At 45.7% G+C, this 27,627-nt stretch overlaps 1 protein-coding gene across 1 annotated transcript; it reads left to right on the top strand.

The window, feature by feature from the left end:
- The first annotated feature begins 1,813 nt into the window (after window positions 1-1,813).
- Window positions 1,814-25,520, top strand: LOC106606162 (membrane-bound glycerophospholipid O-acyltransferase 1). Its single transcript, XM_082975976.1, has 13 exons — window positions 1,814-2,280; window positions 2,612-2,757; window positions 2,924-3,001; window positions 4,642-4,737; window positions 7,652-7,707; window positions 7,819-7,873; window positions 11,085-11,268; window positions 11,969-12,161; window positions 15,287-15,390; window positions 15,495-15,559; window positions 15,760-15,892; window positions 21,051-21,202; window positions 21,576-25,520. The coding sequence occupies exons 1-13, from the start codon at window positions 2,191-2,193 to the stop codon at window positions 21,751-21,753; spliced, it is 1,530 nt and encodes a 509-aa protein (XP_082832102.1). The 5' UTR covers window positions 1,814-2,190; the 3' UTR covers window positions 21,754-25,520.
- Window positions 25,521-27,627: the final 2,107 nt, after the last annotated feature.

The raw sequence follows: 27,627 nt of genomic DNA, 5'->3' as shown, positions 1-27,627 counted from the left end.
TCTGGGCCATCTACCTGATCTGGTGGAATGAGTGTGTTGTGTAGGGTGTCCAGGAATGTGATCAGATGGGCGGTGTTGTAGGGGCCAAGGGTAGCATGGTGATGGATGACGCCGTGGTGGGTAATCGCTGCACACATTGTGATGTTCCCTCCGAGCTGGCCAGGGACTTGAACAATGGCACGCTGGCCGATGATATTCCTTCCCCTCTTTCGTCTTTTTGTGAGGTCGAATCCAACATCATCAATGAAGATGAACTGGTGCTCCACTGCAGCCACCTCTAGCTCAAGGACTCTCTGAAACACACATGACAATATCAGAAATAGACATGGAGTGGTCACTATTGTGAAGCACAATCATTATGATTACAATACTGAAATATGTATAATTTATACAGTGTTGAGAGTATGCATCAATTGTGGGATTGTATAGGACTCACTTGCACATAGTTATATCGCAATTCGTTAACTTTCTGAATTGCGTTTAAATGGCACCCTGTAGACCTGCTTCATCCTGAGATTATTTCTGTGCAAGACACGGTCCAGTGTTGATAAGCTTACCCTATCAATATTTTGAAATATCTCATTGTTTTCTATTATTTTTCTTTGTATTTGCCGTAATGTTATGGCGTTATTTTCTAGGACCATGTTCATGATTTCAGTTTCCTGTTCAGGAGACAGAACACGTTCCTGACCACCTTGTGTTGGTAATCTTTCAGTTCTGCCAAACAAATAGTCAAATACTGTAAATACAAAGTAGGAATACATTTCCCAAATACTTGAAAAATACTTTTTTACAGTCCTACAGAACAGTCCACAGGCAATACTGTACTCATTGAGTACTGTATTGATATGCAGTACTGCAATTTTCTAGTGAGAGTAGATTTCTTACCTATTCTCATTTCGGAATGTCCGGATGATGGATGCTACAGTGTACCTGCTCTAATTTGGCTGTACTCTTTGCCCAGCCTCCCTCATTGTTAGATCATGGTTGACCACATGATCAACCAAAGTGGCTCGGATCTCATCAGAGATTACGGTCCTTCGTCTTCCCACTCCCACTCCCACTCCCACTCTCACTCTCACTCTCACTCTCACTCTCACTCTCCACTCTCCTGGCTCTGCCTCTGTTTCCAACGTTGGCATCCATTGCTCCAAAACAGAAGAGCTCACCTGTTGCCCTTTTATGCTAAAGCTCTGATTGCTAATTGTAAAACTGTGTGACGGGTGTTTGCCCATGTGATGAGTCAGTGTGCATATTTGAATGGCAGTGTGTTCATTGTGAAAACATGAGATTTTCTGCTTGAAAATTGTGCCAAATGCAAAGAATTGTGTGTAGTGTTTTGAAAAAAGTGTGTTTTAGAACTGCAATTTGAGTGTAAAGCAGGAATTGTGCTTGTAGTTTAGCAGAATTGGTTCTGGAGTTACATGTTGTGGTCATTGTGTCTCAAGTACCAGTATTTGTGTGTAAACAATTGAGAAAAACTGTAAGCATGTCCCAGTTTAGGTCACCTAGCAGCATGAGCTCAGAAGATAGATGGGGGGCAATCAGTTCACATATGGTATCGAGGGCACAGCTGGGGGCAGAGGGAGTGAGAGACTTGTTTCTGGAAAGGTGAATTTTTAGAAGTAGAAGCTCGAATTGTTTGGGTACAGACATGGATAGTAATACAGAACTCTGCAGGCTGTCTTTACAGTAGATTGCAACACCGCCCCCTTTGGCAGTTATATCTTGGCAGAAAATGTTATAGTTTGCGATGGAGATTTCATGGTTTTTGGTCGTTTTCCTAAGCCAGGATTCAGACACGGCTAAGACACCCGGGTTGGCAGAGTGTGCTATTAGAGGGGAGGGGGCCATCCCATCCGCCACCTACTATTCCTATTGCTCCTGCTTCAGTCCGTGATACGGTTGACAGCTCAGTACCACGCCTTGCTAGACTACAGGCTACATTAGCAGTCAGCACTAATTCTCGTGTATTTGCGAACTGTCACAATAGCATATTGTTGTTAACTACGACTGCACAGAGAGGACGTCGAGTTTTTCTTGAGTCGGCATAAATGCTCGGGATGTATTTCAATCAATGAACAGCAATGAGATTGTAGAAGCACTTTATTTCTTTCTTTGGTAAAACATTTCTTCACTTTATTATAATTATTTTTACGGAGGAGCGACTTCAAACCTTTACCATGCATAATGGACGAGTTGACAACCTCTTCGTTTAAAACTACCGGTTCCAAATGGTTGCTTCCAGTCAGCGATTTTTTTGGATTTCCTTTGGATCAGGTAATCTACACTTTTCCAAAATGAGATGGAAAAAAAAACATCGATTTGCTTAAAGTCAGTTATTTTAATGTCAAATGATGGTTTTAAGTGTCTTGTCCTGCCATAACCCTGGAATGATATGACAACATTCTGGTCACCTGACTTCGCATTTACACACATTACATTTGCATAAGTATATTTAGAGACATTCTGCTTGTATCCAAACTCAACACAGAATAGAATAGAATATAAATATTCTGTTGTCCTAAGGCAATAACACACACTGGATGCATGTACAGTCTACACATCTTGTCAATATCTCATGTCTGGGGGCGTCATGTCTTCTATGCAGGTGAACTTCTTGGCATGTCAGGTGTTTGCCCTTGGTGCAGCCTTCTGGTTCCGTTTTTACCTCAGCCCTCACTTTTCCAGCCCCGTGGTCCGCCATGCCGTCGCCACACTCTTTGGCCTCTCCTTTGTCATATTCTGTTTTGGCTGGTAAGGAACACTTGGGTGCGCTAGACAGGTTAGGGTATACAGGTTAAATCATAGTCGGAATACTTTGTTGAATGGAGGAGACTAACAGATGGACCCAGTTTAGTCCTTATCACCCCGTTTTTACCAGTCACCTAGCATTTGTTTTGTGTTGTTTTCATCGCTGCAGGTATGCAGTCCATATCTCCATCTTGGTGGTGGTTTGCTACAGGATTCTGGTCACAGCTGACATCCACAACATTCACAGGTAAACACACACCACCATGTCTCCCATACAGACACTTGTAATAACATCTTAACCACATGGGTCATTGTTAGCTAACATGTTGATGACAAGTTAAGCTAGATAGGAAGTGGTAGCTGGACCAGACTGTCTCTCTATCTCTCTGTCCCCGCTCTTTTTCTCTGTCTGTCTGTCTGTCTGTCTGTCTGTCTGTCTGTCTGTCTGTCTCTCTCAGTGTCTCTCGATCTCTATGTCTCTGTCGCTCTGTGTCTCTCGATCTCTGTCTCTGTTGCTCTGTCTCTCTGTCTCTCTGTCTGTCTGTGTTTAGGTCCTGGAATGTGATGAATGTAGGTAGAAAATAGAACAGTAACACTGATGAGGTTTTACATTAGGGATTCCTTGTAGGAGTCTAGATAGAGACAGCATTGTTCTCTGTGCCATCGCCAATCGCCTCGCCTACTCCAGTTAAAGAAAGATGGGTCATTGGGTTGTGGGTTACGGCGTGGTAAAAGACCATGTTTCACCATCCAGCATGTGTGTACTGTACATCTCCAGTTGTACTTGAAGGTGATTGCTAAGATGAACATGACCCATTCCACCTACTAGTTGATCTTTCTCCCATATGCAGATAAGGAACTACCAGACCGAAACATGAAAAAGGTTTCATTCATTGACGCCCTCTAGCATGGAGGGATGTAGGATGTTACTCTGTAGCTACATGTTCTCAATCTGAATTACATATTAAATATTAGTATTTATTTTATTTAACCAGGTAGGCCAGTTGAGAACAAGTTCTCATTTACAGTTGCGACCTGGACAAGATAAAGCAAAGCAGTGTGACAAAACAACAACACAGAGTTACACATGGAATAAACAAACATACAGTCAATAACACAATAGAAGGTCTATATAAGTCTATATACAGTGAGTGCAAATGAGGTAAGGAAATAAATAGGCCATGGTGGCGAAGTAATTACAATTTAGAAATTAAACACTGGAGTGATAGATGTGCAGAAGATGAATGTGCGGGAGGGTGCGGGCAGCGATCGGTTGAAGAGCATGCATTTAGTTTTACTTGTATTTAAGAGCAGTTGGAGGCCACGGAAGGAGAGTTGTATGGCATTGAAGCTCGTCTAGAGGTTAGTTAACACAGTGTCCAAAGAAGGGCCAGAAGTATACAGAATGGAGGGATGTAGGATGTTACTCTGTGGCTACAAGTTCTCAGTCTGAATTAAATGTTTCCTGCAGGTATACTATGATCAGGGTCATGTTCTCAGTCTGAATTAAATGTTTCCTCCAGGTATACTATGATCAGGGTCATGTTCTCAGTCTGAATTAAATGTTTCCTCCAGGTATACTATGATCATGGCCATGTTCTCAGTCTGAATTAAATGTTTCCTCCAGGTATACTATGATCAGGGTCATGTTCTCAGTCTGAATTAAATGTTTCCTCCAGGTATACTATGATCATGGCCATGTTCTCAGTCTGAATTAAATGTTTCCTCCAGGTATACTATGATCATGGCCATGTTCTCAGTCTGAATTAAATGTTTCCTCCAGGTATACTATGATCATGGCCATGTTCTCAGTCTGAATTAAATGTTTCCTCCAGGTATACTATGATCATGGCCATGTTCTCAGTCTGAATTAAATGTTTCCTCCAGGTATACTATGATCATGGCCATCAGCTACCTCGCAGTGTGTCAGGTGAGCAGAGTCTTCATCTATAACTATGGGATCCTCTCAACAGACTTCTCTGGGTAAGTAGCCATGTTGTTCCAGATCAAGGCAGGTTTAGTGGCAGTACTCCAGACCGGTCTCCAGACCACATATTGAGTGTCTCGGTGTGGGATATATTTTTACTCTGTCTTGACTCTGACAACGAGGACTCGTAATTTCTTTCCGAGACCAACGGAGTAAAAAAACTCATAATCAGTTTCCATTCAGTCGGCGCATAAAACTACTTCACCAGGTATATACACTTGTTCATGACACAGTAATATCTTATCGCATGTTGAAACCTGGCTTCTTACTTTACTCCTTACGTTATACTGTCCTTTACTTTCGTTGAAAAATATCCTCAAACTTTGTTGCACATGTCAGAGTTTCCTTGATTGGCTGGTAGGGAATAGTGGGGTAAATTGATTGGCTGGTAGGGAAGAGTGGGGTAAATTGATTGGCTGGTAGGGAAGAGTGGGGTAAATTGTATGAAAGTTGCGAGCTCACTATTAGTAAGGGCAGACCGGGGTAAATTGATTGGCTGGTAGGGCAGACCGGGCTAAATTGATTGGCTGGTAGGGAAGAGTGGGGTAAATTGATTGGCTGGTAGGGCAGACCGGGGTAAATTGATTGGCTGGTAGGGAAGAGTGGGGTAAATTGATTGGCTGGTAGGGCAGACCGGGGTAAATTGATTGGCTGGTAGGGAAGAGTGGGGTAAATTGATTGGCTGGTAGGGCAGACCGGGGTAAATTGTAACAGTCTTTGTATCTATTATAGACCTGTTTGGGTTAGTGATTATTTGTCCTCAGAATGCTGTTGTTTTGACCATACTGAATGTATAAAACCACATGTTGTTCTGAAATATGAACACAGAAATACAGGACATTTTCAACTCTTATAATGGGGGCGATTTGACCAAATTACTATCATGGTCTTGAATTGGACTCTCATTGTTCTGGTCTTGACTTGGTCCCGGACCCCTAGTCCCCCCTCCCGGTCTCAGTCTTGACTCGGTCTCGATTGGCTCCGTCTTTGATCTTGAACACAACACTGATTACTGGACTATGTAATGATGAGAGATATTTCTGTGACCTGAATTCTGAAATAGTTTGTGTTTATTGAGGTTTTCATGGAATGTGTTTTTTCATGGTACAGAATACAGATGAGGATCTACATTAGAGCTTCCTCAGTCCATACTGAATCAGCTGACTCACTGCTTTTATCTGCACAGTGACAACAGCACTATCTCTCTCACTATTCCTCAGTCTCAGCCTTCCTCAACCTCTGTTTTTCTAGATTTGTATGTCTTACTAGATTCATTTCTTTGTTCCCACCTCTCTCTTGCACACTTTCTCTCTCTCTCTCTCGCCGTCATGTTGAATCTGCCACTCCCGCCTGGTTAGTTTCTGTCTTATCTGCAGGTTTTCTTGGGTCTTGCAGAGATTGTGAAGCACTGCCCTAAACAAATAATAAAGCTGATAAAACATTTTGTCAGTTAGTTTAACAGTACCTGCCGCTGCCATGCTTGCTATACTATTGCAATTCTTTGCCAATGCTAATGCTAATTATGCTATTATATGCTATGCTAATGATGCTATTTCTAACCCTAATCAATGCTAACCTTCGCTAACAAACTGTGCTTTCTCTGCAGACTGCAGGCAGGCAGAATGGTGAATGAGCTGAATCACACTGTACTGCTGTTGACTGGATAGACAGCACCATCACTGGGATCTGATGCTCCATTCACGTCCGTTGCTCTGCTTTTTCTCAGTCCATCTGGCTACTATCGGCCCTGTTTCTCACTGTGCTTGCTTATAGTATAACATCCAATCTCATACACTTTGAAATACGGTGCACAGTGTTAACACATTGTGATATTCTATTGTGATGTCATGTAAAACACCTGGTTGTTTTAGATGGGTTCTAGAATCAATCAGCATAGTAGTGATGTCATGTAAAACACCTGGTTGTTTTAGATGGGTTCTAGAATCAATCAGCATAGTAGTGATGTCATGTAAAACACCTGGTTGTTTTAGATGGGTTCTAGAATCAATCAGCATAGTAGTGATGTCATGTAAAACACCTGGTTGTTTTAGATGGGTTCTAGAATCAATCAGCATAGTAGTGATGTCATGTAAAACACCTGGTTGTTTTAGATGGGTTCTAGAATCAATCAGCATAGTAGTGATGTCATGTAAAACACCTGGTTGTTTTAGATGGGTTCTAGAATCAATCAGCATAGTAGTGATGTCATGTAAAACACCTGGTTGTTTTAGATGGGTTCTAGAATCAAGTTCTGGCTCCCGAGTGGCGCAGCGGTCTAAGGCACTTGCATCACAATGCTAGAGGCGCCACTACAGACCCTGGTTTGATCCCGGGCTGTATCACAACTGGCCGTGATCGGGAGTTAGCCCAGCATCATCCTGGTTAGGGTTTGGCCTGTGTAGGCCGTCATTTAAAAAAAATAGTTTGTTCTAAACTGACTCACCTAGTTAAATGTATATATTTTAAGATCGGCATGGTAGTGTTGTTATGTAGGTTCATTGCCGTTCTCTAATAGTGTGTCTGTGTGTCACATTCTCTGATGCCAGCGTTCTTGACCTGACAATGCCAATCAGTGTCTGTTGACTACGGCTCACGTAACACAACCATACAATGGACATGCACACACACACACACACACACACACACACACACACACACACACACACACTCTCTATAAGTGCATGGCATGCTCTCACACAGAGAGGGTGTGTGTTCCTGCATGTGTCACACCAACAAAGAGGTTATTCTATGTGAACGTCTGAATGAAAAGCACCAAAGAATGAATGATAATTTATTCCTGATGTACGGTTAGGCTTTATGAAATGCTGTTCACATTCCATTTCTGTCCTTGTTAATGTCCTCAGTGAGCGTTCGACTTTATAAACTAAATATTGTGTTTCCTCCCTTCAGGCCGTTGATGATAATTACCCAGAAAACCACTATGTTATCTTTTCAAGTGCATGATGGTAAGGAATGTCCAGGGGATCGGAAGGGAACCTATGCTTTGTCTTTGTTCTTTTGATGTTTGGGTTGAAAAAACGATGTCTCCCTTATGCTTACGTTTCCACGGTTTCCAGGTATGTGTAAAAAGCGCGAGGACCTCACGGCTGATCAGAGGCTCCATGCTGTAGAGTATGTATTCATTACGGTATATACATTTATCTTCCATATACATGCATGCCTTGCAGTGCGTTGGCTCAGTGTTGATGACAGGAAAATAGGTTATGTAGACTTCTGAAATCCACAGCATGACATGAAATCTACCGTCCACATCTACCGTCCACATCTACCGTCCACATCTACCGTCTACCGTCCACATCTACCGTCCACATCTACCGTACACATCTACCGTCCACATCTACCGTCCACATCTACCGTCCACATCTACCCTCCACATCTACCGTCCACATCTACCCTCCACATCTACCGTCCACATCTACCGTCCACATCTACCGTCCACATCTACCGTACACGTCTACCGTCCACATCTACCGTCTACCGTCCACATCTACCGTCTACATCTACCGTCCACATCTACCGTCCACATCTACCGTCCACATCTACCGTCTACCGTCCACATCTACCGTCCACATCTACCGTCTACCGTCCACATCTACCGTACACATCTACCGTCTACCGTCCACATCTACCGTCCACATCTACCGTCCACATCTACCGTCTACCGTCCACATCTACCGTCCACATCTACCGTCCACATCTACCGTCCACATCTACCGTCTACCGTCCACATCTACCGTCCACATCTACCGTCTACCGTCCACATCTACCGTCCACATCTACCGTCTACATCTACCGTCTACATCTACCGTCCACATCTACCGTCCACATCTACCGTCTACCGTCCACATCTACCGTCCACATCTACCCTCCACATCTACCGTCCACATCTACCGTCCACATCTACCGTACACGTCTACCGTCCACATCTACCGTCTACCGTCCACATCTACCATCCACATCTACCGTCCACATTTACCGTCCACATCTACCGTCTACCGTCCACATCTACCCTCCACATCTACCGTCTACATCTACCGTCCACATCTACCGTCCACGTCTACCGTCCCCATCTACCGTCCACATCTACCCTCCACATCTACCGTCTACCGTCCACATCTACCGTCCACATCTACCGTCCACATCTACCCTCCACATCTACCGTCTACCGTCCACATCTACCCTCCACATCTACCCTCCACATCTACCGTCCACATCTACCGTCCACATCTACCGTCTACCGTCCACATCTACCGTCTACCGTCCACATCTACCGTCCACATCTACCGTACACATCTACCGTCCACATCTACCGTCTACCGTCCACATCTACCGTCCACATCTACCCTCCACATCTACCGTACACATCTACCCTCCACATCTACCGTACACATCTACCCTCCACATCTACCGTACACATCTACCGTACACATCTACCGTCCACATCTACCGTCCACATCTACCGCCCACATCTACCGTCCACATTTACCGTCCACATCTACCATCCACATCTACCGTCCACATCTACCGTCTACCGTCCACATCTACCGTCCACATCTACCGTCCACATCTACCGTACACATCTACCGTCCACATCTACCGTCTACCGTCCACATCTACCGTACACATCTACCCTCCACATCTACCGTCCACATCTACCGTCCACATCTACCGTCCACATCTACCGCCCACATTTACCGTCCACATTTACCGTCCACATCTACCGTACACATCTACCGTACACATCTACCGTACACATCTACCCTCCACATCTACCGTACACATCTACCGTCTACATCTACCCTCCACATCTACCGTACACATCTACCGTCCACATCTACCGTCCACATTTACCGTCCACATTTACCGTCCACATCTACCATCCACATCTACCGTCCACATCTACCGTCTACCGTCCACATCTACCGTCCACATCTACCGTCCACATCTACCGTACACATCTACCGTCCACATCTACCGTCTACCGTCCACATCTACCGTCCACATCTACCCTCCACATCTACCGTCCACATCTACCGTCTACCGTCCACATCTACCCTCCACATCTACCGTCCACATCTACCGTCTACCGTCCACATCTACCCTCCACATCTACCCTCCACATCTACCGTCCACATCTACCGTCCACATCTACCGTCCACATCTACCGTCTACCGTCCACGTCTACCGTCCACATCTACCGTACACATCTACCGTCCACATCTACCGTCCACATCTACCGTACACATCTACCGTACACATCTACCGTCCATCTACCGTCCACATCTACCGTCCACATCTACCGTCCACATCTACCGTCCACATCTACCGTACACATCTACCGTCCATCTACCGTCCACATCTACCGTCCACATCTACCGTCCACATCTACCGTCCACGTCTACCGTCCACATCTACCGTCCACATCTACCGTCCACATCTACCCACCACATCTACCGTCCACATCTACCGTCCACATCTACCGTCCACATCTACCGTCCACATCTACCGCCCACATCTACCGTCCACATCTACCGTCCACATCTACCGTCTACCGTCCACATCTACCGTCCACATCTACCGTCCACATCTACCGTCCACATCTAGCGTCCACATCTACCGTCCACATCTACCGTCTACCGTCCACATCTACCGTCCACATTTACCGTCCACATCTACCGTCTACCGTCCACATCTACCCTCCACATCTACCGTACACATCTACCCTCCACATCTACCCTCCACATCTACCCTCCACATCTACCCTCCACATCTACCGTACACATCTACCGTACACATCTACCGTCCACATCTACCGTCCACATCTACCGCCCACATCTACCGTCCACATTTACCGTCCACATCTACCGTCCACATCTACTGTCCACATCTACCCTCCACATCTACCGTTCACATCTACCGTACACAAATTACATTGATATTAACTACTTGTCTGTGCAAGTCTTCTCACTCAAAGTAAAGAAGATAGCCTAGAATGACATTGATATTGTCAGGAGAAAACAATTATTTTTTATTTATTTTACCTTTATTTAACTAGGCAAGTCAGTTAAGAACAAATTCTTATTTACAATGACGGCCTACCAAGGAACAGTGGGTTAACAGCCTTGTTCAGGGGCAGAACGACTTTTACCTTGTCTCTCTCTGTCTCTGTGTCTCGCTCTCTGTCTCTCTCTCTGTCTCTGTGTCTCTCTCTCTGTCTCTCTGTGTCTCTCTCTGTCTCTCTGTGTCTCTCTCTGTCTCTCTCTGTCTCTCTCTCCCTCAGATTAGTCTCCAATGTCTCTTTCTTCCTCTCTTCTACCTCCAGCTCCAAGCCGTCTCTGATAGAATACCTGAGCTACAATCTGAACTTCCTCAGTATCCTGGTGGGACCCTGCAGTCACTATAAAGACTACATAGACTTTATAGAGGGGAGACACGTTCAGAGGAGGCTGTCAGGATCCAACACTGGACAGAATGGATATGATAAAGTCCCAGAGCCCTCACCTATGGTAAGACTGGGTACAAGTGGAGTCATTTTAGTCCCAGAGCCCTCACCTATGGTAAGACTGGGTACAAGTAGAGTCATGTTAGTCCCAGAGCCCTCACCTATGGTAAGACTGGGTACAAGTAGAGTCATGTTAGTCCCAGAGCCCTCACCTATGGTAAGACTGGGTACAAGTAGAGTCATGTTAGTCCCAGAGCCTTCACCTATGGTAAGACTGGGTACAAGTAGAGTCATGTTAGTCCCAGAGCCCTCACCTATGGTAAGGATGGGTACAAGTAGAGTCATTTTAGTCCCAGAGCCCTCACCTATGGTAAGGATGGGTACAAGTAGAGTCACGTTAGTCCGAGAGCCCTCACCTATGGTAAGGATGGGTACAAGTAGAGTCACGTTAGTCCGAGAGCCCTCACCTATGGTAAGGATGGGTACAAGTAGAGTCGTGTTAGTCCCAGAGCCCTCACCTATGGTAAGGATGGGTACAAGTGGAGTCATGTAAAGTAAAGAAGTACTTTCTTTCAGAAACTATATTGCCATTAAGTTTGTCTTATACGTGTATAATAACAATGTAATTACACCACTAACAACATAGCAGCATATTATCAGGTGTTTATTGCAAAATAAATGACTTACCTGGCTGAATGCAGGCAATTAGAAAGTAGTTTCCCTGTTGGCCATGAAGGATCTGACTCTCTCCCTCTGGCTTTCAGGCTGCTGTCACACGTAAACTGCTGATCTGTGGTGTGTGCATGGTTTTGTTCCTGACCCTCACCAAAGCGTTCCCCATCACATATAACGTTGACAGCCATTTCGTCAACGAGGCACCTTTCCTAACCAGACTGGCGTATGCCTTCTTCTCTATACAAGCTGCTAGACCCAAGTTCTACTTCGCATGGACTTTAGGTGAGGCTTCACCTACCCACTCTAGTGTTGGCTATTGGAAAGTTCATTCATTCATACTGGGGAAAGTTCATTCATTCATTACTATTGGGGGAAAGTTCATTCATTCATTAATATTGGGGGGAAAGTTCATTCATTCATTAATATTGGGGGGAAAGTTCATTCATTCATTACTATGGGGGAAAGTTCATTTATTCATTCATTACTATGGGGGAAAGTTCATTCATTCATTCATTAATATTGGGGGGAAAGTTCATTCATTCATTACTATGGGGGAAAGTTCATTCATTCATTAATATTGGGGGAAAGCTCATTCATTCATTCATTACTATTGGGGGAAAGCTCATTCATTCATTCATTACTATTGGGGGAAAGCTCATTCATTCATTCATTACTATTGGGGGAAAGTTCATTCATTCATTAATATTGGGGGGAAAGTTCATTCATTCATTCATTAATATTGGGGGAAAGTTCATTCATTCATTACTATTGGGGGAAAGTTCATTCATTCATTACTATTGGGGGAAAGTTCATTCATTCATTACTATTGGGGGAAAGTTCATTCATTCATTCATTAATATTGGGGGAAAGTTCATTCATTCATTACTATTGGGGGAAAGTTCATTCATTCATTACTATTGGGGGGAAGTTCATTCATTCATTACTATGGGGGAAAGTTCATTCATTCATTACTATTGGGGAAAGTTCATTCATTCATTACTATGGGGGAAAGTTCATTCATTCATTCATTAATATTGGGGGGAAAGTTCATTCATTCATTACTATTGGGGGAAAGTTCATTCATTCATTAATATTGGGGGAAAGTTCATTCATTCATTCATTCATTACTATTGGGGGAAAGTTCATTCATTCATTCATTAATATTGGGGGGAAAGTTCATTCATTCATTAATATTGGGGGGAAAGTTCATTCATTCATTAATATTGGGGGGAAAGTTCATTCATTCATTACTATGGGGGAAAGTTCATTCATTAATATTGGGGGGAAAGTTCATTCATTCATTACTATTGGGGGAAAGTTCATTCATTCATTAATATTGGGGGAAAGTTCATTCATTCATTCATTACTATGGGGGAAAGTTTATTCATTCATTAATATTGGGGGAAAGTTCATTCATTCATTCATTCATTACTATTGGGGGAAAGTTCATTCATTCATTCATTAATATTGGGGGGAAAGTTCATTCATTCATTAATATTGGGGGGAAAGTTCATTCATTCATTCATTAATATTGGGGGAAAGTTCATTCATTCATTACTATTGGGGGAAAGTTCATTCATTCATTACTATTGGGGGAAAGTTCATTCATTCATTACTATTGGGGGAAAGTTCATTCATTCATTACTATGGGGGAAAGTTCATTCATTCATTACTATTGGGGAAAGTTCATTCATTCATTACTATGGAGGAAAGTTCATTCATTCATTCATTAATATTGGGGGGAAAGTTCATTCATTCATTACTATTGGGGGAAAGTTCATTCATTCATTACTATGGGGGAAAGTTCATTCATTCATTAATATTGGGGGAAAGTTCATTCATTCATTCATTACTATTGGGGGAAAGTTCATTCATTCATTACTATTGGGGGAAAGTTCATTCATTCATTAATATTGGGGGGAAAGTTCATTCATTCATTCATTAATATTGGGGGGAAAGTTCATTCATTCATTACTATGGGGGGAAAGTTCATTCATTCATTAATATTGGGGGAAAGCTCATTCATTCATTCATTACTATTGGGGGAAAGCTCATTCATTCATTCATTACTATTGGGGGAAAGTTCATTCATTCATTCATTAATATTGGGGGAAAGTTCATTCATTCATTACTATTGGGGGAAAGTTCATTCATTCATTACTATTGGGGGAAAGTTCATTCATTCATTACTATTGGGGGAAAGTTCATTCATTCATTACTATTGGGGAAAGTTCATTCATTCATTACTATTGGGGGAAAGTTCATTCATTCATTCATTACTATGGGGGAAAGTTCATTCATTCATTCATTACTATGGGGGAAAGTTCATCCATTCATTACTATGGAGGAAAGCTCATCCATTCATTACTATGGGGGAAAGTTCATCCATTCATTACTATTGGGGGAAAGTTCATTCATTTATTAATATTGGGGGAAAGTTCATTCATTCATTACTTTTGGGGGAAAGTTCATTCATTCATTACTATGGGGGAAAGTTCATTCATTCATTACTATGGGGGAAAGTTCATTCATTCATTACTATTGGGGAAAGTTCATTCATTCATTACTATGGGGGAAAGTTCATTCATTCATTCATTAATATTGGGGGAAAGTTCATTCATTCATTACTATTGGGGGAAAGTTCATCCATTCATTACTATGGGGGAAAGTTCATCCATTCATTACTATGGGGGAAAGTTCATTCATTCATTACTATGGGGGAAGGTTCATCCATTCATTACTATGGGGGAAAGTTCATTCATTACTATGGGGGAAGGTTCATCCATTCATTACTATGGGGGAAGGTTCATCCATTCATTACTATGGGGGAAAGTTCATCCATTCATTACTATTGGGGGAAAGTTCATCCATTCATTACTATGGGGGAAAGCTCATCCATTCATTACTATGGGGGACGGTTCATCCATTCATTACTATTGGGGGAAAGTTCATTCATTCATTACTATTGGGGGAAAGTTCATTCATTCATTACTATTGGGGGAAAGTTCATTCATTCATTACTATTGGGGGAAAGTTCATTCATTCATTACTATTGGGGGAAAGTTCATTCATTCATTACTATGGGGGAAAGTTCATTCATTCATTACTATTGGGGAAAGTACATTCATTCATTACTATTGGGGAAAGTACATTCATTCATTCATTAATATTGGGGGAAAGTTCATTCATTCATTACTATTGGGGGAAAGTTCAATCATTCATTACTATTGGGGGAAAGTTCATTCATTCATTACTATGGGGGAAAGTTCATCCATTCATTACTATGGGGGAAGGTTCATCCATTCATTACTATGGGGGAAGGTTCATCCATTCATTACTATGGGGGAAGGTTCATCCATTCATTACTATGGGGGAAGGTTCATCCATTCATGTGTTTGTCCCAACAGCGGATGCCATCAACAATGCAGCAGGTTATGGTTTTAAAGGTGTGGATGAAGCTGGACAGGTATCCTGGGACCTCATCTCCAACATCAGCATCTGGGAGATTGAGGTACGTTTGGAAACATCAACAACAACAAACACTGTTGGAACTTTTAGCTTTGCAGAATTATTGAAAATGACTGAAGTTTAATATTGAACTCTCTCTTTTTGCAGACAGCAACTAGTTTCAAGAAGTTCATAGATAACTGGAATATTCAGACTGGTGTTTGGCTCAAAACGTAAGTATTATTTCTTCCAAGATATTCTACCAAGATAATGTCCACATATGCATAACATTAGTACAAAACCAATTTTCTGTACATTCATGAATGTTTATTTTATTCTGTTAACTGCATAACAATATATCTGACCCAGGTCTGGTTATAACTCCTCTGTTACCCCACAGCCCTGACCTTCATCCTGTCTCCTCTCTCTTCAGTGTGTGTTACGACCGTGCTCCCCGTTACCCCACAGCCCTGACCTTCATCCTGTCAGCTCTATGGCATGGAGTTTACCCTGGATACTACTTCACCTTTATTACTGCTATACCCATCACACTGGCAGCGAGAGCTGTGAGTACCATTATTACTGCTATACCCATCACACTGGCAGCGAGAGCTGTGAGTACCATTATTACTGCTGTACCCATCACACTGGCAGCGAGAGCTGTGAGTACCATTATTACTGCTATACCATCACACTGGCAGCGAGAGCTGTGAGTACCATTATTACTGCTGTACCCATCACACTGGCAGCGAGAGCTGTGAGTACCATTATTACTGCTGTACCCATCACACTGGCAGCGAGAGCTGTGAGTACCATTATTACTGCTGTACCCATCACACTGGCAGCGAGAGCTGTGAGTACCATTATTACTGCTATACCATCACACTGGCAGCGAGAGCTGTGAGTACCATTATTACTGCTATACCATCACACTGGCAGCGAGAGCTGTGAGTACCATTATTACTGCTGTACCCATCACACTGGCAGCGAGAGCTGTGAGTACCATTATTACTGCTGTACCCATCACACTGGCAGCGAGAGCTGTGAGTACCATTATTACTGCTGTACCCATCACACTGGCAGCGAGAGCTGTGAGTACCATTATTACTGCTGTACCCATCACACTGGCAGCGAGAGCTGTGAGTACCATTATTACTGCTGTACCCATCACACTGGCAGCGAGAGCTGTGAGTACCATTATTACTGCTATACCCATCACACTGGCAGCGAGAGCTGTGAGTACCATTATTACTGCTGTACCCATCACACTGGCAGCGAGAGCTGTGAGTACCATTATTACTGCTGTACCCATCACACTGGCAGTGCTGTGAGAATCATTATTACTGCTGTACCCATCACACTGGCAGCGAGAGCTGTGAGTACCATTATTACTGCTGTACCCATCACACTGGCAGCGAGAGCTGTGAGTACCATTATTACTGCTATACCCGTCACACTGGCAGCGAGAGTTGTGAGTACCATTATTACTGCTGTACCCATCACACTGGCAGCGAGAGCTGTGAGTACCATTATTACTGCTATACCCATCACACTGGCAGCGAGAGCTGTGAGTACCATTATTACTGCTGTACCCATCACACTGGCAGCGAGATCTGTGAGTACCATTATTACTGCTGTACCCATCACACTGGCAGCGAGAGCTGTGAGTACCATTATTACTGCTGTACCCATCACACTGGCAGCGAGAGCTGTGAGTACCATTATTACTGCTGTACCCATCACACTGGCAGCGAGAGCTGTGAGTACCATTATTACTGCTATACCCATCACACTGGCAGCGAGAGCTGTGAGTACCATTATTACTGCTATACCCATCACACTGGCAGATAGAGCTGTGAGTACCATTATTACTGCTGTACCCATCACACTGGCAGCGAGAGCTGTGAGTACCATTATTACTGCTGTACCCATCACACTGGCAGCGAGAGCTGTGAGTACCGTTATTACTGCTGTACCCATCACACTGGCAGCGAGAGCTGTGAGTACCATTATTACTGCTATACCCATCACACTGGCAGTAGAGCTGTGAGTACCATTATTACTGCTGTACCCATCACACTGGCAGCGAGAGCTGTGAGTACCATTATTACTGCTGTACCCATCACACTGGCAGCGAGAGCTGTGAGTACCATTATTACTGCTGTACCCATCACACTGGCAGCGAGAGCTGTGAGTACCATTATTACTGCTGTACCCGTCACACTGGCAGCGAGAGCTGTGAGTACCATTATTACTGCTGTACCCATCACACTGGCAGATAGAGCTGTGAGTACCTTTATCACTGCTATACCCATCACACTGACAGGGCTGTGAGTACCATTATTGCTGCTGTACCCATCACACTGGCAGGGCTGTGAGTAGCATTACTGCTGCTTTACCCATCACACTAGCAGTGCTGTGAGTACCATTATTACTGCTGTACACATCACACTGACAGAGCTGTGAGTACCATTATTACTGCTGTACCCATCACACTGGCAGCGAGACCTGTGAGTATCATTATTACTGCTATACCATCACACTGGCAGCGAGAGCTGTGAGTACCATTATTACTGCTATACCCATCACACTGGCAGATAGAGCTGTGAGTACCATTATTACTGCTGTACCCATCACACTGGCAGATAGAGCTGTGAGTACCATTATTACTGCTGTACCCATCACACTGGCAGATAGAGCTGTGAGTACCATTATTACTGCTGTACCCATCACACTGGCTGTAGAGCTGTGAGTACCATTATTACTGCTGTACCCATCACACTGGCAGATAGAGCTGTGAGCACCATTATTACTACTGTACCCATCACACTGGCAGTGCTGTGAATACCATTATTACCGCTGTACCCATCACACTGGCAGCGAGAGCTGTGAGTACCATTATTACTGCTGTACCCATCACACTGGCAGTAGAGCTGTGAGTACCATTATTACTGCTGTACCCATCACACTGGCAGCGAGAGCTGTGAGTACCATTATTACTGCTGTACCCATCACACTGGCAGCGAGCTGTGAGTACCATTATTACTGCTGTACCCATCACACTGGCAGCGAGAGCTGTGAGTACCATTATTACTGCTGTACCCGTCACACTGGCAGCGAGAGCTGTGAGTACCATTATTACTGCTGTACCCGTCACACTGGCAGTGCTGTGAGAATCATTATTACTGCTGTACCCATCACACTGGCAGCGAGAGCTGTGAGTACCATTATTACTGCTGTACCCATCACACTGGCAGCGAGAGCTGTGAGTACCATTATTACTGCTATACCCGTCACACTGGCAGCGAGAGTTGTGAGTACCATTATTACTGCTGTACCCATCACACTGGCAGCGAGAGCTGTGAGTACCATTATTACTGCTATACCCATCACACTGGCAGCGAGAGCTGTGAGTACCATTATTACTGCTGTACCCATCACACTGGCAGCGAGATCTGTGAGTACCATTATTACTGCTGTACCCATCACACTGGCAGCGAGAGCTGTGAGTACCATTATTACTGCTGTACCCATCACACTGGCAGCGAGAGCTGTGAGTACCATTATTACTGCTGTACCCATCACACTGGCAGCGAGAGCTGTGAGTACCATTATTACTGCTATACCCATCACACTGGCAGCGAGAGCTGTGAGTACCATTATTACTGCTATACCCATCACACTGGCAGATAGAGCTGTGAGTACCATTATTACTGCTGTACCCATCACACTGGCAGCGAGAGCTGTGAGTACCATTATTACTGCTGTACCCATCACACTGGCAGCGAGAGCTGTGAGTACCGTTATTACTGCTGTACCCATCACACTGGCAGCGAGAGCTGTGAGTACCATTATTACTGCTATACCCATCACACTGGCAGTAGAGCTGTGAGTACCATTATTACTGCTGTACCCATCACACTGGCAGCGAGAGCTGTGAGTACCATTATTACTGCTGTACCCATCACACTGGCAGCGAGAGCTGTGAGTACCATTATTACTGCTATACCCATCACACTGGCAGCGAGAGCTGTGAGTACCATTATTACTGCTGTACCCGTCACACTGGCAGCGAGAGCTGTGAGTACCATTATTACTGCTGTACCCATCACACTGGCAGATAGAGCTGTGAGTACCTTTATCACTGCTATACCCATCACACTGACAGGGCTGTGAGTACCATTATTGCTGCTGTACCCATCACACTGGCAGGGCTGTGAGTAGCATTACTGCTGCTTTACCCATCACACTAGCAGTGCTGTGAGTACCATTATTACTGCTGTACACATCACACTGACAGAGCTGTGAGTACCATTATTACTGCTGTACCCATCACACTGGCAGCGAGACCTGTGAGTATCATTATTACTGCTATACCATCACACTGGCAGCGAGAGCTGTGAGTACCATTATTACTGCTATACCCATCACACTGGCAGATAGAGCTGTGAGTACCATTATTACTGCTGTACCCATCACACTGGCAGATAGAGCTGTGAGTACCATTATTACTGCTGTACCCATCACACTGGCAGATAGAGCTGTGAGTACCATTATTACTGCTGTACCCATCACACTGGCTGTAGAGCTGTGAGTACCATTATTACTGCTGTACCCATCACACTGGCAGATAGAGCTGTGAGCACCATTATTACTACTGTACCCATCACACTGGCAGTGCTGTGAATACCATTATTACCGCTGTACCCATCACACTGGCAGCGAGAGCTGTGAGTACCATTATTACTGCTGTACCCATCACACTGGCAGTAGAGCTGTGAGTACCATTATTACTGCTGTACCCATCACACTGGCAGCGAGAGCTGTGAGTACCATTATTACTGCTGTACCCATCACACTGGCAGCGAGCTGTGAGTACCATTATTACTGCTGTACCCATCACACTGGCAGCGAGAGCTGTGAGTACCATTATTACTGCTGTACCCGTCACACTGGCAGCGAGAGCTGTGAGTACCATTATTACTGCTGTACCCGTCACACTGGCAGCGAGAGCTGTGAGTACCATTATTACTGCTGTACCCATCACACTGGCAGATAGAGCTGTGAGTACCTTTATCACTGCTATACCCATCACACTGGCAGATAGAGCTGTGAGTACCTTTATCACTGCTATACCCATCACACTGACAGGGCTGTGAGTACCATTATTGCTGCTGTACCCATCACACTTGCAGGGCTGTGAGTAGCATTACTACTGCTGTACACATCACACTGACAGAGCTGTGAGTACCATTATTACTGCTGTACCCATCACACTGGCAGATAGAGCTGTGAGTACCATTATTACTACTGTATCCATCACACTGGCAGTGCTGTGAGTACCATTATTACTGCTGTACCCATCACACTGACAGATTGAGCTGTGAGTACCATTATTACTGCTATACCCATCACACTGACAGAGCTGTGAGTACCATTATTACTGCTGTACCCATCACACTGACAGGGCTGTGAGTACCATTATTACTGCTGTACCCATCACACAGACAGAGCTGTGAGTACCATTATTACTGCTGTACCCATCACACTGGCAGATAGAGCTGTGCGTCTCTGTTCTTGTCTGTCTCTCGCTGTCTTTCTTTCTCTCGCCGTCTTCCTCACTCTCTCTCTCACTCACACAGCACTCACCTCATGTGTCTCATCATCTCAGCCTCACCCAGGGCCGTACGTCACCGTGTTCTCTCTCCTGTCTCCCACACCCAGGTCCGTAAGAATGTCCGTCAGTATTTCCTGTCCTCTTATCCTGTGAAGCTTGTCTATGACGTAGTGACCTGGGCAGCTACTCAGCTGTGTATCTGCTACACTGTCATGCCCTTCCTACTGCTGGCAGTAGGACCTACCATGCAGTACTACAGGTGAACATCCATTTAGGTTCTTTTCCTAATGGTCAAATGTGTCTCTTTAACGATGATGGTCGTATGTAGCCTGGTCCCTGATCTGGATATGCTATCATTGTCAACTTCTTGGCATGACAAGGAGTGTAATGTTAGCACAAACACACTGGTACCCAGGCTAGGTCGTATGTGTACAATTTATTAGCTTAGTATTATCTTAATAAGCCTGGACACAATGTTCCTCAGTTGTCTTTATGGAGGACACGTGTGTCATCTCTACTGTCAGTTGTCTTTATGGAGGACAAGTGTGTCATCTCTACCTTTTCTCTTATTCTGTCCATCTTTGGTGTTTTGGTTTCTGTAGCATTTCATCACATCTTCTTTCCCCCCGTAGGTCAATGTACTTCCACATTCACATCATCAGTATTCTGACTGTGATTGTACTGAGCCAGAGCCACAAACCAAGAGGCAGCAGCAGCAGCAGCAACGGCACCAAGCCTGGACCGTACGATCCTCATCCCCAGGCCCAGCCTCAGCTCCAGCCCTCCAACAACAACGTGAAAAGAAAGTGAAGTGTCCCTCTGTGTGTGGAGGCAGCCAGAGACCTGAATGGGCCCACTGGGTCAGACAAAGACGTCTCTGTGTGTCCACAACAAAGAGAGAGCTCAGCGGGGTGTAGGGGGGCTGAGAGGGGCTCTGAGGGACTGTGCCTGCTGGCTGGTCTGCCTTGCAACCCTGTACTCCAAAAACATCCAATACTTCTACTGCCAGGCTCCTACAAGGCCTCTCTCTGCCCTGCTTGCCAATTCTCTGTTCTTTCTTTCCAAGTGTGCACTTGTTCACTTCCCTTCATGGATCTGAAAGGAAAGGACTGGCATACGATCTCCCTCTAGTCCAGTCCATAAACTCACCAATACAACACTTTTAATTAAATGTGTGGGAAGCTGTGCACAAGTGAGAAAGTATACTTCAGGAGAAAGATCTGAGAATTGGGCTCACAGACAGACAGACAGACAGACAGACAGACAGACAGACAGACAGACAGACAGACAGACAGACAGACAGACAGACAGACAGACAGACAGACAGACAGACAGACAGACAGACAGACAGACAGACACACACAGCTAGACACAGCTAGCTATAGCTCCCAGGTCCTAGAATTAGATGTGGCTGGCCCATTTCTTTACATCTTAGGTCACTAGATGTAGATATCATGTCAAACATAACCTTACGGGTTAGTAAGATATGAATGGTTTCTGTTTATTGTTGTATGAATGCAGGAAACATTATCCCTCAGGATGGCAGGTAGCCTCGAGGTTAGGGTGTTGGGCCAGTAACCGAGATGAAAAATCTGGCGCTGTGCCCTTGAGCAAGGCACTTTAAACCTCATTGCTCCAGGGGCTCTGTACAATTTTGACCCTGACCGTGACCCCACTCCCTGCAGGTGTCTCAGGGGGAGTTGGGATATGGTGACCCTGACCGTGACCCCACTCCCTGCAGGTGTCTCAGGGGGAGTTGGGATATGGTGACCCTGACCGTGACCCCACTCCCTGCAGGTGTCTCAGGGGGAGTTGGGATATGGTGACCATGACCCCACTCCCTGCAGGTGTCTCAGGGGGAGTTGGGATATGCTGACCGTGACCCCACTCCCTGCAGGTGTCTCAGGGGGAGTTGGGATATGGTGACCCTGACCGTGACCCCACTCCCTGCAGGTGTCTCAGGGGGAGTTGGGATATGGTGACCGTGACCGTGACCCCACTCCCTGCAGGTGTCTCAGGGGGAGTTGGGATATGGTGACCCTGACCGTGACCCCACTCCCTGCAGGTGTCTCAGGGGGAGTTGGGATATGGTGACCCTGACCGTGACCCCACTCCCTGCAGGTGTCTCAGGGGGAGTTGGGATATGGTGACCGTGACCCCACTCCCTGCAGGTGTCTCAGGGGGAGTTGGGATATGGTGACCGTGACCCCACTCCCTGCAGGTGTCTCAGGGGGAGTTGGGATATGGTGACCCTGACCGTGACCCCACTCCCTGCAGGTGTCTCAGGGGGAGTTGGGATATGGTGACCGTGACCCCACTCCCTGCAGGTGTCTCAGGGGGAGTTGGGATATGGTGACCCTGACCGTGACCCCACTCCCTGCAGGTGTCTCAGGGGGAGTTGGGATATGGTGACCCTGACCGTGACCCCACTCCCTGCTGGTGTCTCAGGGGGAGTTGGGATATGGTGACCGTGACCCCACTCCCTGCAGGTGTCTCAGGGGGAGTTGGGATATGGTGACCCTGACCGTGACCCCACTCCCTGCAGGTGTCTCAGGGGGAGTTGGGATATGGTGACCGTGACCCCACTCCCTGCAGGTGTCTCAGGGGGAGTTGGGATATGGTGACCCTGACCGTGACCCCACTCCCTGCAGGTGTCTCAGGGGGAGTTGGGATATGGTGACCCTGACCGTGACCCCACTCCCTGCTGGTGTCTCAGGGGGAGTTGGGATATGGTGACCGTGACCCCACTCCCTGCAGGTGTCTCAGGGGGAGTTGGGATATGGTGACCCTGACCGTGACCCCACTCCCTGCAGGTGTCTCAGGGGGAGTTGGGATATGGTGACCGTGACCCCACTCCCTGCAGGTGTCTCAGGGGGAGTTGGGATATGGTGACCGTGACCGTGACCCCACTCCCTGCAGGTGTCTCAGGGGGAGTTGGGATATGGTGACCGTGACCGTGACCCCACTCCCTGCAGGTGTCTCAGGGGGAGTTGGGATATGGTGACCCTGACCGTGACCCCACTCCCTGCAGGTGTCTCAGGGGGAGTTGGGATATGGTGACCCTGACCGTGACCCCACTCCCTGCTGGTGTCTCAGGGGGAGTTGGGATATGGTGACCCTGACCGTGACCCCACTCCCTGCAGGTGTCTCAGGGGGAGTTGGGATATGGTGACCCTGACCGTGACCCCACTCCCTGCTGGTGTCTCAGGGGGAGTTGGGATATGGTGACCCTGACCGTGACCCCACTCCCTGCAGGTGTCTCAGGGGGAGTTGGGATATGGTGACCCTGACCGTGACCCCACTCCCTGCAGGTGTCTCAGGGGGAGTTGGGATATGGTGACCGTGACCGTGACCCCACTCCCTGCAGGTGTCTCAGGGGGAGTTGGGATATGGTGACCGTGACCCCACTCCCTGCTGGTGTCTCAGGGGGAGTTGGGATATGGTGACCGTGACCCCACTCCCTGCTGGTGTCTCAGGGGGAGTTGGGATATGGTGACCGTGACCCCACTCCCTGCTGGTGTCTCAGGGGGAGTTGGGATATGGTGACCCTGACCGTGACCCCACTCCCTGCAGGTGTCTCAGGGGGAGTTGGGATATGGTGACCGTGACCCCACTCCCTGCAGGTGTCTCAGGGGGAGTTGGGATATGGTGACCCTGACCGTGACCCCACTCCCTGCTGGTGTCTCAGGGGGAGTTGGGATATGGTGACCCTGACCGTGACCCCACTCCCTGCAGGTGTCTCAGGGGGAGTTGGGATATGCAAGAAACACACTTGTGTGTAACAGTACGAATATAAGCACACACACCCCCCCCACTCCTTTCGAAAGATACGTCCCAAATGGCACCCTATTCCCTTTATAGTCCAGATGGGCCCTGGTCCAAAGTAGTGCAGTGTATAGGGAATAGGTGCCATTTGGGACATAGTAATGAGGCTCTTATTAGGAGCTGTTTGAATAGTTTTTAACACTGGATGATGTTCATCAGGCCTCCTAATATTAATTTCATGTGTCTATGTATTTCAGAGGATGGACAAGTTTACCTTTATATGGCAGGAAGTTGAGATTCATCAATTTGTCCATTTTCTTTTTAGTTTTTTTTTTTAAATGTATTAACTTTAAAGTCATACAGTCTCAGATGAGGTGCAGGCAGCACCAATGACTTCTGAAGGAAAGTGTTTGTCTGTGTCCCAAATGGCACCCTATTGCCTATATAGTGCACTACCTTTTTAAACAGAGCCTTATGGGGACGAAGCCTTTGACTTTGTTTCAGGGGATGATGTGGACGTCTTCTATTCCTCAGAAGAAGGTCCAAGATCTTTAACATTTCAAGTCCTGAAGCAGCTGAACCACTAATGATGCTAATATGAAGAGTGTCTGGACACGAACACACACACACTACACACACACACTACACACACTACACACACACACACTACAATACTAGGATACCATAAACTGTTGAATAGTTGTTTTTTTAGCACCCAGACAGTTTGAATTTGTCTGTTTTTAAAAAAAATAATTCCACCAATCAAGTTATTAACCGATATTAAGAGCAATAAAAATAAAGAAATGAAATGACCAATGTGCCTTTAGCCTTTTGATTGTGGCTTGAATAATACTGTCACATTGTAACGTCCGTAGGATAATGTTCACTGTGGAGGCACAGCGACAGAATGGCAATAACATCAGTTGTATGTAACTACTAGGAGCCCATGTGCTAGAGGAGATAGTTACTGATACAGGTCTGAAAGACCAATGGAGACGGCAACATACTGTACAAGATGCCCATCCTCAGATAACCATCATCCTTCCTCGCCCACAGAAAAGCTGGTTCAGTCTCATTCCATGTCATCTGTAGAGGCTAATGGAACTGAAGGGGTTAATTGATGTGAAGAGATGAATCATGTTTTGTGTGGTCAGAATGTATGCATGTAAAACCCCCTAAAGGGGATGTTATTAAGTTGATCTTAATCAATGAGCTGACCTAAAATCTGTCATGAAATACAACTACAATGAGCTAACCACCACCCAGCTACAACGTCTACGAAGACACAAACTGTTGTCATACTCGTTCTGCGAGAAGAAAACCATATCTTGTCACATATGGACTCAGAATGCCCCGTGATAATGAAAATGAAAAGTCACCAGAGTGGCATTGAAGACAGCAGGGGGAGCTATCAAACAGACTACTTCACACTAGAATCTGGAGCGAGATCAAATGCTGTGATACTTCATACATCACGTCTGTGGCCATCCCTCCTACTGGAGAGTTATCCTCCCACGGGAATTTGTTCCAGCATGCATCTCTCAGAATTCAAACAGCATAAACTTCAGGCTTCAAATCTGTGTTTGATGTGATATTACTGTTTCCCTCCTCCAGTCCTCCAGTCCCCCCAACAGCCCAACTCCAGTCCTCCAGTCCCCCCAACAGCCCAACTCCAGTCCTCCAGTACCCCCAACAACCCAACTCCAGTCCTCCAGTACCCCCAACAGCCCAACTCCAGTCCTCCAGTACCCCCAACAGCCCAACTCCAGTCCTCCAGTACCCCCAACAACCCAACTCCAGTCCTCCCAACAGCCCAACTCCAGTCCTCCAGTACCCCCAACAGCCCAACTCCAGTCCTCCAGTCCCCCCAACAGCCCAACTCCAGTCCTCCAATAACCTCAACAGCCCAACTCCAGTCCTTCAGTACCCCCAACAGCCCACCTCCAGTACCCCCAACAGCCCAACTCCAGTCCTCCAGTACCCCCAACAGCCCATATTTTAGTTGTAGCTTCAGACAAACTCACCGGATTCAACTTGTCCGGTGCTACCAACATAAATGTGGGCTGTTGAAGGTACTGGAGGACTGGAGTTGGGCTGTTGGGGGTACTGGAGGACTGGAGTTGGGCTGTTGGGGGGACTGGAGTTGGGCTGTTGGGGGTACTGGAGGACTAGAGTTGGGCTGTTGAGGTTATTGGAGGACTGGAGTTGGGCTGTTGAGGGTACACAAGGATGTACGTCAAATTGAACCATCACCAACCCTTCTTCTTTGCTACGTATTTTCAAGAGTTCAGAAAAAAAAGTGGAATTAACATTTTGGCCTCAATTTAATTCAGAGTTGTGGCGATCCAATAACAGTTCCCTATAACACCCCCTTTCATAGACTTACACAGTAACTATGACAACTTCCGGGAGGACGTCCTCCAACCTATCAGAGGTCTTGCAGCATGAATGTTGTCCACGCAATCAAAAGATCAGAGAATGAATCTAGTACTGAAAGCATAAACTACAGTTAGCCAGCACTCCAGTGTATAAAATGTGGTGAGTAGTTGACTCAAAGAAAGAGAAATACAATAGTTGAACAGTTTTGAACAAATTAATCACTTTAAAAATGAAGGAGACGCGAAAGAGAGAGAGAGAGCTATATTTAGTTGTATTTTTGTTCACTTTCACTTACTTAGCTAGCGAATGCAGCCTACTCAAACACCCAGCTCAAACAGAGAGGGATGCTATGTTAGCTAGCTTCCAAGTCAAGGTAAACATTTGTTTTTATGAATTTATTGCTAAACTGCTTGCTGCTGACTGTACACTGTACTGCATGATAGTAGGAGGTTTCCTAACGCGTTAGTTAGTTGTAGTAGCTATATTGACTATGAGGTTAATATGGTGACAACGATGTAGGCTGTGTGTAGCAGTTATATG

This window comes from Salmo salar, chromosome 05 (genome assembly GCF_965601325.2).
Source record: "Salmo salar chromosome 05, fSalSal1, whole genome shotgun sequence".
Lineage (NCBI taxonomy): Eukaryota > Metazoa > Chordata > Actinopteri > Salmoniformes > Salmonidae > Salmo > Salmo salar.
Note: the sequence above shows the minus strand (reverse complement) of the source record. Positions and strands in the feature narration are given on the sequence as shown.

Coding starts and splice junctions, on each gene's coding strand:
- LOC106606162 (XM_082975976.1), top strand. CDS start 2,191: ATGGACGAGTTGACAACCTCTTCGTTTAAAACTACCGGTTCCAAATGG. Junction 2,758..2,923: donor GTCATATTCTGTTTTGGCTG/GTAAGGAACACT, acceptor TCATCGCTGCAG/GTATGCAGTCCATATCTCCA. Junction 4,738..7,651: donor CTCTCAACAGACTTCTCTGG/GTAAGTAGCCAT, acceptor TCCTCCCTTCAG/GCCGTTGATGATAATTACCC.